Raw genomic sequence first — 16,914 nt, 5'->3', positions numbered from 1 at the left:
TTTTTTTGAGAGAACGCACAAGTGAGCGAGGGGCAGAGAAAGAGGGAAAGAGAGAGAATTCCACAAGGGGCAAAGACAGGGAGAGAGGGAGTGGGAGGGCTCGAGCTCATCCCCAGTGAGGCTAGAGCTCACCAACCTTGAGATCAAGACCTGAGCCCAAGTCAGATGCTTAACCAACTGCATCACCCAGGTATCCCAGCGTTAAATTTCTTAAGTATGATGATGGTTTTGTGATCATATAGGAGAATGTCCTCCATCTTAGGAAAATCAGGAAGTATTTAGAGATGAAACATCACATCACAACTTAATCTCCAATCATTCAGAAAAAATGTGTGTGGGGTGTGTGTGTGCGCACGGGTAGAAAATAAATGTGGCAAAACAAAATTGTGTTTCACTATAGTATTCACTCAACTGTTTTGCAGGATTGAACATTTTCAAAATAAAAAGCAGAAAAGGATTATTCAGTCCTTTCTGCGTTTTCATAAATTTGAAATCGATAATAAAACTTAAAAATGAAAAACAGTTTAACACTTACAGCAAGGAGCTGTCTTATAAGCATGTCTGAAGCTTTCTCAGAAATGTTGCCAACAAAAACTGTAGTAGTGGGACCACAATTTTCATCATTTTCTTTAGCCTTTAAGCCTGGATGATCCTTTCTTGCTCCCAAATGCTTTCCAACCATGGACACAGTGGGCACTAAAACCTAGAGTGAAATAAAGGCAGTAAAATTGGACCTGGCAATTAAATTCCCATCACGTTTAATGTAACATTAAGCTAACAACAATTTTTAAGTAGTGCATACACAGCAATTAGTAAAGGTTCTACATACCTAATCTAAAGCTCCTATCATTTTTCATTAACACAAAATTATTTGTGACAAGTTCTATTATTAGATAACCTTTCTTTTAAAAACAACTTGGAAAAGAAAATAAAAATAACTTGGATGGAAATTTCTTTTATTTAAGACCTAATTCTTAAATGTCCACGATATCATAAGTCATTTAAAATTATCAAATATATCCAGGAGATCCGTCACAACTCTACTCTGTACAAACATAAAAGCAAATTTCAATTATCCCTGCTAATCCTCTGACAAGAGTATTCAAATACTCTCACAGCATTCTCCAAAACTTAAATTTTACCTTTATCAGTTGCATTTTTTACTTTTCCTTTGTAACTTTCAACTTCCCAGAGAAGCAATCTTACTCATTTTTACATGTGAAACTGAATTTAGCAAAACATCCACAGAAGGCACTGAATAAAGAGTGGTGAACTGAGGGAGCTGCTCCAAACCCCCAAGTCCCACCTTTTCCTAGGCTGAAATGCAAGACAGTAAGTACCTGTCAGGTGGAGGTTTTCCAGAATACCCCAACAATGGGTATCTGATCCAAGAAAAATTAGACCTCCCCTTGGTCTGAAGAACCGTATCTTCTTAGTGGTCGGCCTCACAGCAGATTTGTTTCCCCACAGAGTTACCATCTCCTTTTTAATATAGGTAACACCTCCTTCTCCCTCCCATTTCAAAATCCACAGGTAGAGAAACAGTTGAAAGTAATGAGATCTACCCTCCCTCATAGAATTCCAAATGAAGCTTCATATTCTACCAGTTAACTCAAAGAAAAATTCTGGCTAAATAACAGTTAAGAGGATTATTATTTATTCACGTGTAGTAGCATGTTAGCATTCTCAATGAAGATGCTGAGAATGTACAAAAGCTTTGATGAATGTGAAGAATTAAGGCTTAAGAAGACTGAAAATGAAACAGTTTAGCAGAGTAAAGGCTTCAATAAAACTTTACAAAGCTTAAAGATACCATAACAGACAACAGAGAAAAAATAGGTTGGAAGGGGCTAAAAATCAGGTAGGTATGAGGAAAGAATGGAAATATATTCAACTCAAATTTCACTTCAGAATTTAAATTTCTGCTAAGATCATTCCTACAGTATTTTTTCTTTCTTTTATGAGATTAGGCATGTCAGATCATTCTCCTATCTCCCAGGACCAAGACAAAATGAGAGAATGGTGAAAAAAACCAATGTCCGAAATCTGAAAGAACAAGTATATGAAGAGTGTAGAGAATACGAGGGAAATCATAAAACTATTTAGGGAGCCTATTTTAGGGACAACTGCATAATATGCATAGCTGAGTGAAAATGATACTCAAATACATGGATGCTCTCACTCCCCATCATTCTTTTAAACACTAAAATACTTTATCAAGTTGTTTAGCTTTAAAAGAAGTATTACTACTGTATCTCCTCATTCCTCCTTAAAATTGTACTTACAGTTGGAGCAGGAGCCATAATGCTCATTGGTACAGGAATCATTGGGGTCCCTGAGAAAAAAAGCATAATAAATTGTAAGAATACAAGTATATAAGACTACATTCTATATCAACTACGTGCCATACCAACAGATAAAAATGCAGGACTAATGACAATGAGATATTGATGAATGCCTTATTTTCAAAAGCAATGGGGCATCAGACCAGTCCATATAAACTTACATAACAACAAAAAAAACTATTCAAAAAGCAAAAAGGCTGCCACAATATGCTTTCGTCTCAGAAGTTTAAAAAACTCTATAGTTGTTGATTCATGTTCATCTGATTCAGTACATCCTGAAAGCCAGTAACTTACACAAATACAGGTTCACTTATGGGTAAACAACAGTATTAATGAATCCTTCAAAAGGTTAAAAAAAAAAAAGGTATCAAGTGAGAAATTAATCTGGAAACCTAGATAGAATCATGTTATTGCTGGTTCTTTAATAAAAACAAAAATCAGGGGCACCTGGGTGGCTTAGTTAGTTGAGTGTCTGACTCTTGATTTCACCTCAGATCACGATCCCAGGGTCATGAGATCGAGCCCCGAGTCAGGCTCTGCACTGAGTGTGTAGCCTGCTTTAAGATTCTCTCTCTCCCTTTGCCCCTCTACCCTGCTCACACTCTCTCTAAAAATTAAAAAAAATAAGGCAGCCTAGGTAGCTCAGTCAGTGGAGCATGAGACTCCTAATCTCGGGGTCATGTGTTCAAGCCCCACGTTGTGCATAGAGCTTACTTTAAAGAAATTAAAAATTAATTAATTAAAAAATTTCAAAATAAATCATACAAAAAATATGACCAGGAATGTCAGTCAGTGTCAAAGAAAATCTCTAAGACAAGTATCTGCTGCTCTGAAGGTTTAAGAGAGATTAATGGGCTATTACTGACATCGTAGTGAAATCTGCATTTTTGTTTTTAACTACATTGTTTACCAATCAATGGCCACTATATAGAGTGTCCTTGTGTATATAACTAATGAAATCTTACCATCTGAGTACTAAGAAAAAGAATGTAATGAGGGCAAAAATCAGTGAAAGATTTTGTCCAGTTTTCTAACATAAATTTTAAAATGCTTCTAAATACATCTCAAGAAGTTCCGAAGTCGCTCTTCAGTTCAAATTTAACATCAACTTAAAAGAATTCTCCAGCTAAGACTGGTAATAAATTCTTAAACATTTAACATTATCCATTTATCTTCCAATATAACTCACTTAAAATAACTTTTAAATGAGAAAAATCAGGATTCCTATCAATACACCAAAAGAATATTACAAAAACGGAAAAAACATAGAAGTGCTTGGCTGGCTCAGTGGGAAGAGCATGCAACTCTTGATTTCAGGGTCGTGAGATCACACTGAATGTAGAGATTAAGTAATTAAACTTAAAAAAAAAATAAAAGACTTCGGAATCAAACCTGGGTTCAACTCATCGTTATGTCATGCCTAACTATGCACCCGTGGCCAAACTCTTAAGCTACAGTTTCCTCAATTGTAGTAAGGTAATCATTTCTTTGGAGTACCTATGAGACTTACGGAGATCATTTGTGTGTAGCACTTAAATACAGTGGATACTCAAAACTAGAATTCATCAACCTATCTAAAGTTTTCACTTTGTAAAACAAAGAAATAAATCCTCCCCCCTTTTTATCAACTGTAATCTATATGGCACCTTTTCCATAGGTAAGCTGTTAAAGAAAAAGTCAGAAAGACATAGTAGAAAAAAAATGTTTTTTCCTTTTCTTTTAAAGTAAGCTCTAGGGGTGCCTGGGTGGCTCCCATGATTGAGCATCCAACTTCGGCTCAGGTTACAATCCCACGGTTTGTGAGTCCAAGCCCCTAGTTCGGCTCTGTGCTGACAGCTCAGAGCCTGGGGCTTGCTTCAGATTCTGTGTATCCCTCTCTGTGCCCCTCCCCCACTCTGGCTCTGTCTCTCTCTCAAAAATAAACATTAAAATTAAAAATAGTAATAATAATAAAGTAAGCTCTAAACCCAACATGGGGCTCAAACTCACAACCCTGAGATCAAGAGTAACAGAGATAGAGAGGGAAGATGGCGGCGTAGGAGGACGCTGGGCTCACCGCGCGTCCTGCTGATCACTTAGATTCCACCTACACCTGCCTAAGAGTAACATGCTCTACCAACTGAGTCACCCAGGTGCCCCATTGTTTGTTCCTTTTTAATAGTTACTAAAATTTGAATAATACATTCTTTTTTTTTTTTTTTTTAACGTTTATTTGTTTTTGAGACAGAGAGAGACAGAGCATGAACGGGGGAGGGTCAGAGAGAGGGAGACACAGAATCTGAAACAGGCTCCAGGCTCTGAGAGCCCGACGCGGGGCTCGAACTCACGGACCGCGAGATCATGATCTGAGCTGAAGTCGGCCGCTCAACCGACTGAGCCACCCAGGCGCCCCTGAATAATACATTTCTTAGCCCAACTTACTAAATTTCATGCAATATGAAATTCCTAATAGAGAACGTATTACTACTCATTACAAAGATCTATACATGCTAAGTATACAAAGCGTGAACAGTGCAATACTATGCTGTTTTTAAAAAACAGAAATAAGAGGGAGGGCACTTGGGTGGCTCTGTCGCTTGAGTGTAGGATTCTTGATTTTGGCTCAGGTCATGATCCCCGGGTTGTGGGATCAAGCCCTATGTGCTGAGGATGGAGCCTGCTTAAGATTCTCTCCCTTCCTCTCTCTCCATCACTCCCTTGGCTTGCATGTGTGCCCATGCTCTTGCTCTCTCTCAAAGGGGGCGCCTGGGTGGCGCAGTCGGTTAAGCATCCGACTTCAGCCAGGTCACGATCTCGCGGTCCGTGAGTTTGAGCCCCGCGTCGGGCTCTGGGCTGATGGCTCAGAGCCTGGAGCCTGTTTCCGATTCTGTGTCTCCCTCTCTCTCTGCCCCTCCCCCGTTCATGCTGTGTCTCTCTCTGTCCCAAAAATAAATAAACGTTGAAAAAAAAAAATTTTTTTTTTAAATTTAAAAGAAAATAAAGAAAAACAGAAGCAGGGAAAGAGTATACATAAGCAAACACATCAGGATATGCATAGTTCATCTCTGAAGCGTGCACACTACAAACTGGTAAGAAAGGCTATGTTTGGGGAAGGGAATTCTCAAGAACTATGGGAAAAAACTTTCTTTTTCTATATGCATATATTACTCTTTAGGGAAAAATTACGGTTATTTTTCAAATGTATTTTCTAATTTAATATAGAATTTGACCATCACACTTAAAAGTGCAATTAATTGCATTAATAAGCAAGAGAAGAAAATGACTCATGAACATGGGTTATGTGTGGTCTTGAATTACTACACGAGTTTAGCATACTACTTTATTATTTATCTTTTAAAGTATTGATGCTCTACAAAGAATGCACAATGAGTTGCAACTAAAGTCTGATTTATCACCCAAGTATATTTCCCTGAACAGAAATGATACTGTATGCTATTATAAACGGAATCAGAATTCATAGTGTTATTCTGAATAAATGCCCACATTAGTATGGCAATGACCAAACAGGCAAGAAGAAACACTTACAATCTGGTTTCAGGAGCAGCTGACCCACCTTTTTTTTTTTAATGTTCATTTATTTATTTGAGAGAGAGACAGAGACAGAGAGAAAGAGAAGACGTGAACAGGGGAGGGACAGAGAATCCCAAGCAGACTCCGCACTGTCAGCAAAGAGCCCCACACGGGGCTTGAATCCACGAACCGTGAGATCACAACCTGAGCCAAAATCAAGAGTTGGACACTTAACCCAGGTGCCCCTGCTGACCCATTTTAAAAGATATGCAGAGAGTAGTCTTAAGAGAAACAGGTTTCATTTATCTTCTACTTCCGTTTAATAATTTGGTATAATGTTCATCAGAAAAGGTTAAATTTAGTATTTGCTCTTTAAAAAAAAAAAAAGGAGTTAAACTTTTTTTAAAGTTTATTCATTTTAGGGTCGCCTGGGTGGCGCAGTCGGTTAAGCGTCCAACTTCAGCCAGGTCACGATCTCGCGGTCCGTGAGTTCGAGCCCCGCATCAGGCTCTGGGCTGATGGCTCAGAGCCTGGAGCCTGTTTCCGATTCTGTGTCTCCCTCTCTCTCTGCCCCTCCCCCATTCATGCTGTGTCTCTCTCTGTCCCAAAAATAAATAAACGTTGAAAAAAAAAAATTAAAAAAAAAAATTTTTTTTTAATACAAAAAAGTTAAATAAAAGTAAGTTTCCCTCTTTCGGTAAGAGATAGTAGTAAGTTACGTAGGAATTCAAGGAAAAGTATTCACTGTATACCTTTTTGATGACTGAACCATACGAACGTACTGCCTTTTTAAATTTTTGTTTAATGTTTATTTTTGAGAGAGAGACAGAGACAGAGTGAGCATGAGTGGGGGAGGGGCAGAGAGGAAGACTTGAGAATCTGAAGCAGGCTCCAGGCTCTGAGCTGTCAGCACAGAGCCTGATGCGGGGCTCGAATTCATGAACTGAGAGATCATGAACTGAGCTGAAGTCGGACGCTCAACTGACTGAGCCACCCAGGCACCCCCCTATTTTTTTTTTTAAATAAAGGTTTTTTTTTTTTTTTTTAATCTCCCCAGATGAATTTGATACTCACCCAGAGATGAAAAGTACTGCCACAGGAAAATGATACATCACATTTACAAAAGGATGCTAACAGACATCTTTACTACTAACACATATCATTTTCCTAAAGTTAACAGTGTAATGATGAAACTGCAGGTTAAAGAAACAACAGTATCTACAAACTTACCTGGAGGTACAGGTGGAGGAAAACCAGGAAACTGTGGGGGTGGAATCCCTGGTGGGAGTGCTGGGATTCCCATGGGAGGGCGATTCAAATGAGGGGGAAAAGACATTCTTACTGCAGCGGTCTAAAGAAAAAAATCATGACAAATCATTTTATTTGAAATCTTTGCAATTTGATATGCCTGGTTTGTTGGCCTTCATTTTTAGAGTATCTGCAAAATTCTAAAGTTTTCTTACCCAAAGGAGTTGGCAAAGACCCTCTTTTCTCTGTCTGTCCATTGAGAATTTTTAAAACTTAGATCTTTTCTAAAATAAGTTCCCAAAATGTACACGATCTAAATTCAGGATAGACTCCTACAATCATGTGGGAATACATATAAAGGAAGAAAAAAATTTTGAGGTTCAGTTAATATCCAAAAATTAAAAACCAAACATCAACGAATCTTTTTAAACCAAACTCAGAATTGAGGAAGGTTATCTAACAGTTTTTTTTTTAAGTGTTCTGATGCAGTCATTTTTTTACACACATCAGCACCCTGAAAACTAAATGTACAAAGTTACGCAGTATTTGTTGACTCAATGCTGGCCAGTTCCTCAAGGACAAATGACTGTCTCAGTAAACTATAAACTGAGGGGGAAGAAACCGCCTGACATCAGGTCACATGGTAACCATTCAGATATAAAGAACATAAAATTTGTGACAGTGAGAAAGATGTCATAATTTTTGATAAAAGCAAAACTCTTAACCATTCTTGAATGAAATTCAATGAATGAATGAAATTCAAGAATCAGATGTTAGCATTTGATTTAATGTAAGAATACACTGAATCGCTTCATTTGATTTATATTACTTAAAAGAAATTTAATTTTGTGTTTTAGCTTAATGAATGTATTTAAGACTCCTTTATGACCAAATTTTATATTTTCCTCAACATACTTGAGTGTCCAGAACTATAAGAAAAAGTAGAAAAACAATGTGATGCCCTAGGAAGATTCCATGTACCAATTTTAAAAAGCAGCCAAAATCAGTGATCCCGTATCAGTGATGGCACTAAATAGCAGCAATTTAATGAACAGGATGTTTGTTGGATACTAGGAAAAATTTCACCTACACTCTACAACTGAAGGGGTCTAGAGTTGTTTGAAGCTTTTAAAGAACATTTGTACTATTTCTGTGTGTGTATTTCATACACTGATTTACTCACCCTTCAGAAGAGAGAAGATAAAAAGTGCATGTCTTCCACTTCCTCGCCCCCTAATCCCAACAGTTTGGTATATACCGTTGTATTCTTCTAAATAGCTTTCTATACACAAACTAACATATAATTATTTGTGTTTTTCTGCAAACAGTATAATCATACTATATTGTTACGTGCATTTCTCCTTCATTATCATTAACATCTCTTCATATCAGTTCACAAAGTTCTATCCCAACCTTTATAATGCAGTAAACTACCATAATACAGGTATACAATAATTATTCAATCAACAAGGATGATTGGCTCCACATTTTGCCTCTTACAAATAACATTGAACATTCTTAGACATACTGGATATATAAATCCATGCACCTGTGCAAATAATTTTATAACACAGCTTAGTACTGTATGTATCTACACTTTACCTCCAAATCATCCTCTAAAACTAACGTACAAATTTATATCCTCACCACCAATACATGGGTATGTATGCCCTTTCCTCAGATCCTCAACATCACTGGAGTAAATCAGTGTTTAAATTATAACAGTCTCATAGATAAAAAATACTCTCATTTCAATATGTATTTCCTTAATCACTAATGAGGTTGAGTATCTTTTTACCTGTTTATTAGACTTTTCTTTAAAACAGTCTTAGATAAGCATGTCCTTCAGGCTCACAGCTGTTCTTCCTCAGTGTTGACTTAATAAGTTAGGATAATACAGGATTATTTAGGATAATTCTACAAAATCTAAACTTCCATTTCAGAAAACACAGTACACTTAAAATATTTACAAAGCTTTACAGGTATAACAAATTCCTAGAATTTCATACACTTAGAAAATAAGGTACTGGAAAATGCTTTAAAATCTTAAGCATCAGCATAAATTAAAAAGGAAAAATGGAACTAATTTAATATTATAAATGTGTTGAATTTTTAATCTTTTTGTAATACTTTTTGCCCAAAAATAAAAACAAACATTCTACAGGAGGGGGCAGAAGTGTATCTCCTTTCAAAAGAGGGCTACTGTCCTACTTACAGAAGCTCTTCTATTATCATTATAATACTCTATCTCAGCACTTTCTTAGGAGGGCAGTTGGTATTAATACCTGTTGAATAAATAAATTAGTGAATGAATCAGTAAACAAATTTATTAACAAGCTCCCATGTGCCAATTTCTATGCTAGCAATGACCCAGTGTCTAGCCTCACAATGTTTTTACAAAGACCGGAGCATGAATTTATTGCCAAGTATTAAGCTGTAACCACTTTTTTAAAACCCTTTATGTTCTTGGTGTTTCAATTGTATTTCATGGCTCTTAAATGTATAATTCATTCTGTAAGAATAACCAGATTATATGTTTTATGCTAACGTATGCATTCTATTCACTTCTAATTTTTGTTATATGTCCCTTTCATTTAAAACCACCCAAAACTTGCTTATTCACAGGTGAAACTTCAAAGGTAAAGAAAGGTATCTTAATAAGATAATGGTCCCTCCTATGGTCAGAAAACAAACAATTCTGATGATCACTGACCAATATTAATGTTCACTTTAAACACCCTAAAGTGAGAGTATCAACCACTTTTTTCAACATCAACTTTTATGTTTTGGCATGTGTGAAAATGACTAAGCATACTTTTATAACCGTAAGCAAAGCTGATCAGTTTTTACCTACAGTTGATAAATTGTAATATTCTCATAATAAATTATATGGAGATTCAAAGTTGGTAGGTACACTATCAACAATAGCCGAAGTATGGAAAAAGCCCAAATGTCCATCGATGGATGAATGGGTAAAGATATACTATACATATACAATGGAGTATTACTCCAACAATCACAAAGAATGAAATCCTGCCATTTGCAACTATGTGGATGGAACTAGAGGGTATTATGCTAAGCAAAATTAGTCAGAGAAAGACAAATATCATATGACTTCACTCATATGAGGACTTTAAGACACAAATGAACACAAGGAAAGGGAAGGAAAGCAAAAATAATATAAAAACAGGGAGGGGGAAAAAACATTGAGACTCTTAAATATGGAGAACAAACAGAGGGTTACTGGAGGGGTTGTGGGAGGGGGGATGGGCTAAATGGGTAAGGGGCATTAAGGAATCTACTGAAATCATTGTTACACTATATGCTAACTTGGATGTAAGTTAAAAAAATAAAGTAACAACAACAAAAAGTTGGTAGGTACGTTGTAGAATAAAGTAGGGAAAAGAACATGGGAGCACTTTACTTTAAATATGGTGGTTGGGCCTCACAAAGAAGATAGGCAAACTGAACGAAGACTCCAAAGAGGCCAAGACAGGAAGCCTCATATATGGAGGCAACAGCCTTCCAAGCAAAGAAAACAGCAAATATAGGAGCCTGAGGTGATCATGTAGTGTTTTGTGGGAGGAAAAACAAGGCCAACAGCTGGAGCAGAGTACTTGAGGAAAGCAAAGATAAATGCCAAGTATTACTTGGGGGAGCGGGCTCACAGAATGTAGTTGTTAGTAGGCCACTGCAACGGTTTTGATTTTTACTCTGAGATGGAAAACATTTGAAAGGCTTTTGACCTGACTTACACTTTAAATGCGTCACTGGCCACTGTGTTAATGAGACTGGAGAACAAGTGGAGATGCAAAGGACTACTATAATAATACAGACAGGAGAGGGTGGTCTGGAATAGGTGGTGAAAGTGTTAGATTCTGGATGTACGTATTTCAAGTGTAGCCAATTGCTGAGGGATCACACAAGGAGTTTAAGAAAAAGAGAGTTGCAAAGGTTATTTTATTAGCACTGAAATGATTTAGGTAACATTTACAAAATACTTGTATTTTTCACTTTCACTCTGGAGGGCTTCACTTTTAGAAGGCTCAAAGCATTTTTTTTTTTTTTAGTAAGATTTTATTTTTAAGCAATGTCTACGCCCAAGGTGGGGCTCACACTCACAACCCCGAGATTAAGAGCCACATGCTCTTCCCACTGAGCCAGCCAAGCGCCCCTAGAAGGCTCAAAGCATTTTTACCGGCTCAGTATGAAACCTTATAGCCCAAAGTAACAAAATGAGCACCTATCATGCGAGTATTCCCTATCTTTAGTGCCTACTTTACTGTGGCAGTGGTCATACAGATTTATTACGCGTTTGTCAAAATTCACTGAAATTAAATGGGTGCATTTTATTGTATGTAAATTTTATCTCAATAAATCTAGTTTTCTCTGTCCAAAAAAAAAAAAAAAACTTTAAATAACATGTACCCCTACCACTCAACATACGTGTGCATTCTGCTTTTCTTTTTTTCACTTTTTCCTTTGTTTTTTTTCTCCTTATGCTGTTAAATCACTCCTCTTCTCACACCATTTACTGCTAATAACCATTCCTCCATTGCAGATTTATCCCAATAGAAAAAATATTTCACCCGGAATAGATTTACTGGCTAACCCCATCCAGACCCGGTGTGCCAAATTTCTGAATGGTAAGAGGCAAATGAACCAACAGATTCTCCTGAACAAATACTTATACAACTCATTCATTCAACAAATATCTAGCTCCAATTGTGTGTCAGATTCTTTTCTAAACATTATTTTCCTATAGTTACACTGCCAGTCCAGTAGCTCTTCATTGAATATAAGTGATCAATACTGTAGCGTGTATTGTTCCCTGCTCTGCTTACAGCCTACAAGGTACAATGGACTGACATACCTGTCCCAGCCTAAGGAAAGCAAGCCCCTCAAAACCGCATCTCAAACTGAATTTCTACAGAAGTGGAGTCTTCGGGAACTATTCCTAGGAAAGAGTATTCCACATCCAAAGAAGAATAGGAAATGCTTGATTAACAAAATGTTTCTTTTGCAGGAAAGCTTTTCAGAGGTATGAAAATACTCAAGTGTTTTAAGTCTCCAAAAAGGGACGTGATCTTTTTCTTAGCTTTCCAGTTTGCGGTTTTACCATTTTCAATGTTTAAAAAGCAAAACTATTTACAGAGAAAAATTAGTGGTAGTCTGGAGCTGAGGTGGGAACAGGGAGTGACTTGCAAACCGGAAAGAAGGATCCTTTTGGGGGTAACAGTCACACAACTCTGAACACTTAACTAAAAATCATCAAATTGCACATTACAACAAGTGTATTTTATGTATCAATTACACCTTAGTAAAGTTGCTTTAAAAAAAAAAGCAATATGAATTCAGAACAAGTTCAGGCTAAATCCAATTAAGACCTGTAAATTAGATAATATTGAATCAATATTAATTTCCTGATTTTGTTCACTGTACTGCTATTAAATATGAAAATACCCTTATTCTAAGAAATATACACTTAAGTATTTAAGGGCTAAGGGACACCTCATCTGTGGCTTACTAGCAAAACATTTCAGAAGAAAACTATGAAGAAAAAGAGGAGAGGATAAAGTAAATTTGTGAAATGTTATCATTTGGGGAATCTGGGTGAAAAGCTATTTAAGAATTCTTTCTACTATTCTTGCAACTTTTTTGAAGTTTGAAATTGTGCTGATTAAGTTCTAAAAAGCAGTATCAGTAATTCTGGTGGTGTAAATGTTATGTTCTTTTTATTTTCTGAAGTTTCAAAATTTTTTTAAAAAGCAAGAGAAAAGCTATTCAAAAACTTTAAGGGACAATCAATCGAAATCCTCTTAGGAATGGCAGTGGTAGTTGTCAGAAAAGACTATCAAGAGGTTAAACAAAATACACAGAATGTTTTTGTAAGACATTAAAAGATTTGACGACTACTTCTGCTTCCAAAGTTACAAAATAGTCAATACAATTTTTCTTTAAATCGTATATAAATGCTATATAAATCGTATAAAACTATATAGCTAATCAGTGACCCAAGAAGTTACTTGAAAATCCCAAACTAATATCGGGTCTGAAGTAATTACCAATATTAAAATGAACGCATTTTATTTTAATAACAGATTTAAAGCCTTAACACAGTAAAATAAAAAGATACCAAACCACAAAAAAAAAAAAACAACAAAAAAACAAAAAAAACAAACACCTTGGCCCAAACTATTATTAACATATAGTGCCTACATGCAACATTGGGACAATGAAAACATTTTCTTACTAGAAATGTTTTGGAATCAAACATTCAAACATACATACATACATACATACATACATACAGGAAAAACCATATTTTGGAGACCAGAAATGGGAATCCGGTAACTCCAAGAAGAATTATTACTTAATAAAAGTATTAACTAACATTTTATTTACTTCTGTTTACAAAAGCCTTCAACATACATTATCTCACTGAATCTCCCAAATTACCTGGTGTATATTATTGTCCTTTTACAGATGAAGAAGCTATTTTGTCCATGGAAACACAATAAGTGAGTGGGGACTCCAAGGTCCCCACTATCCTGAAATTACCAATCCAAAGGCTGTTTTCACTGTATCACAATGCCTCTTTCTAGTAATAACATACCAAGACGAAACTTTTTATTAAGGGTTAACTTTGATTTTATTTAGAAAAGTCTATTCAGAGTACATTGGACGAAACGTTAAGAGTCAGGATCAGGCTCTTCACTGAAATTTCTTAAATAACAGTATCAGTTAATGCAAACTAAACACTATGTGACTTAGACATCGCACTAAGGATTTTACATACTTTTTCTCAATTAATCCCTAATAACAATAACCTATTAAGTGGATACTTTTATAATCCTCAATTTACAGATGAAGAAAAACCAAAGCTTCAAGAAAAGTTAGATTAATTAGAATAGTATAGTATCTGCTTGAATCATGAGGACCAACTGAATGCCTTTCAAGGCCCCTGAATGTTTTTGGAAAGCTTTTAAAAATCAAAGTTCCCAAGACCATATAAAAATTGTTTATACTCCACTGCCAACTACCTAATTCACAGTACTTCATACTAGAGCAGTCTGGTACAAGAGAAGTCCAATCTCTTCCCTCCTTTTGGTCTGCTCCTCTCTGCCCAGGATCAAAATGGCTTTTCCATGGCAATATAAATATCCACATTACATAACTTCAAAATAATCTTCGTACTCCTAGATCTACTTCGAAAAACGTATTTAAAAAGTACTGAAGACCAAAGAAGAGTAAGAAAGAAGTAACACATTTTAATGTGGAGCTTGGTCATCGCCTAGAATGAATGGGGATATAGTTTACCGCAACCTCCGAAGGAGGAAGGGGGCAGGACCACAATACTCATCACAATCTTAGACAAGCAAACCAAGAGGGTGCCAAAAAAGGTGGGCATTAGCTGAATCCGGAGTGGGTGTGGGGGAGTGCACTGGGTGGAGGGCTCTGGATGACCAAAGAGGAAGGGAAAGAAATCCGTTGGTGGCCGGCACCTCGCTAAAACGGGTGGCTGCTCTCTGGCTTGTGGGCAAAGCCTGGGGCAAGAGTGTCCTAGGCCCGGAAAATCTACAGTAAGGTTCCCCAGGCTCGGGTTAGAAAGGGGCCTCAGGGAAGGGCTCCCCAGGGGCAGACCGATCGTTTTGTGGCAAACGTGGAGCCCAGAAAAGGCCCAGGCGATCCACTCAGTGACGGGCCGTGGGAGGGAAAGAGAAAGTGGGCGACAATGCAAGGAGGAAAGCTCTGGCAGTAGGTCCCGGCCTCCACGGGTTCCTGCTGGGCCCACTGGTTTTCGAGGCCTTAGAGAAGTGAAGAAACCCAAGCCTCGTGCCAGCCCCCTCCCCCACCCCAACCCCTCTTCACCCCCAATCCCAACCCGGCCCTTTCGCACCCTCCCTGGTTTCCCCTACTCCCGGTCTCCCGGGTCTCCCGGTTCCCACACGCGTTCAGAGGCGTGGACTCACCCGCCGCTGAGAAAACAGTAAGGTCTTCGCGGCCTTCCGGGCTCCAGGTTACGAGTGGGCTCCACCAGTTCGAGGTTTCTGCGCACCGCTCGCCGGGAGACTGGTTCCGAAGCGCCTACTCGCACAGGCCGCAAACACAGCCGCGCTGCGCGGGGAGCTTCTGGAGGTCTTCCTCTTGCCCGGCATGCACTGCGGCCAGGCCGACTGAAGAGGAGAATCATAGAGAAGAACGTGTATAGATAGTCTTCCCTTTGGCTCTGAATCACCACGCAGCGGCCAATAACCATAGAGAAGGAGAGCCTGGTGGGGACTAGAAAGGCTCGAACTGTAAATTACGACCCACCCTGCCATTTTTGATTGGAGCTGATTGAATCTTATGACTACGAGACGCCATCTTGAGGTCAAGGTTCCGCTGCGCGGGGCGCTGGGGTTGTTAGATTCTCAGTTTTTGTAGTTTGTGTTTCCGGGCGTACAGGCTTGTTTTGTGGCTCGTTGAGGTGGGATGGACTGCTAACGGGGCTTCACCTGGCACGTTAGTGCGAACTCCCAAATGCTAACTTTCCCCTGGAAAACAGCTATTCTTGATACCAAGAAATAACTGCCAGAGGGCGTGGTGTGTTGTTTTTTTTTTAAGTGCACGCGCACACCCCTTGTGCTCACTAGTAGAGCCAAAGAGGGGGCTAAAGATACTTGAAATACCTAAAATAGCCTGTAAGAACTTTGAACACAACTTTCATTCTGTAATGCAAAGGTGCTGAAAAGAAATTCACTTATTAATGGAAATGAAACTAAATTAATGCAACTAAGTGAAACTAGTCATAAATGATTCTTCAATTTATGCCCTTTACGGTCAATATCTTTTTACAGGCCTTTGTTTCCCAACTCTTCTCAGGCTTATCATTTATTGGACATAAAGTTGTTGGCTCCCTGAGTGTTGGAAGGTAAATGCAAGTAAAATTTGGGAAGAGCCACAAGCAACGTCAGATGATAGACTGACCACTGTGTGTAAAACTGAAACACACTCCCTTTCTTTATCTGCTTTTCCTATTGGATTTTACTCTACAGCATTTATCACCACTTACTAACTTTATGTTTTTCTTATTTATTTTCTGGTTTGTCTTCCACTACCCCATCATAATGTAAACTTAAGGAGTACAGGGATTGTTTTGTTCACTGCTGTGTCCCAGTGCCCAGTGCCTAAGACAAGGTTTGGCATATAGCAAGTGCTCAATAAATATTTGTTGAATGAAAGAAAGGATTATACATTAAAAAGAAAAAGAAAAAATGATTATACATGAGTACCAGCAGAACATAAAATGCAATGGGAACACTAACGGGAAAGGCTATATAACATTACTACCATTTGTAAAATTTACATCCATCTGTATTTCCACTCATTAGATTTTCTTAATGTTAGTAGGGCTAATAATATCTATTCCCCAGGGGTGCCTGGGTAGCTCTCTGGGTTAGGCCTCTGACTTGATTTCGGCTTAGGTTATGATCACACAGTTCATGACATCAAGACCTAAGTCTGGCTCTGCATGGTCAGCAGGGAGCCTGCTTGGGATTCTTATTCTCCCTCTCTCTCTGCCCCTCTCCTCCTCTTTCTGCTCCTCCCATCTGCCCACCTTGTGTTTGTGCCCTTGGTCTCTCTCCCTCTCTCAAAAATAAATACTTGGGGTGCCTGGGAGGCTCAGTTGGTTAAGTGGCCAACTTTTGATTTCGGCTCAGGTCATGATCTCACAGTTCATGAGTTCGAGCCCTGCGTCAGGGTCTGCGCTTGCCGCACAGAGCCTGCTTCAGATCCTTTGTCTCCCTCTTTCTGGCCCTCTCCCACT

General features: G+C 38.2%; 1 protein-coding gene across 3 annotated transcripts in view; it reads right to left on the bottom strand.

Moving 5' to 3' along the window:
- RBM25 (RNA binding motif protein 25) overlaps nt 1-15,378 on the bottom strand; it is a 58,277-nt gene extending 42,899 nt beyond the window's left edge. The window contains exons 1-5 of one of the 3 annotated variants that reach the window (XM_045451465.1): nt 15,077-15,378; nt 12,593-12,653; nt 7,086-7,206; nt 2,286-2,335; nt 536-703 (exon numbers count right to left, since the gene is read on the bottom strand). In XM_045451465.1, the coding sequence (XP_045307421.1) occupies nt 536-703; nt 2,286-2,335; nt 7,086-7,206; nt 12,593-12,653; nt 15,077-15,363 (687 nt within the window). In that variant the 5' untranslated portion in view covers nt 15,364-15,378. Of the gene's footprint in view, nt 1-535; nt 704-2,285; nt 2,336-7,085; nt 7,207-7,318; nt 7,436-12,592; nt 12,654-15,076 lie in introns of those variants that run through there. The other 2 variants (XM_045451467.1, XM_045451466.1) reach the window with 2 other exon arrangements.
- Between the last annotated feature and the right edge of the window lie 1,536 nt (nt 15,379-16,914).

This window comes from Leopardus geoffroyi, chromosome B3, assembly GCF_018350155.1.
Source record: "Leopardus geoffroyi isolate Oge1 chromosome B3, O.geoffroyi_Oge1_pat1.0, whole genome shotgun sequence".
NCBI lineage: Eukaryota > Metazoa > Chordata > Mammalia > Carnivora > Felidae > Leopardus > Leopardus geoffroyi.
The sequence above is the reverse complement of the archived record's forward strand: the minus strand, read 5'-3'. Positions and strand labels throughout refer to the sequence as shown.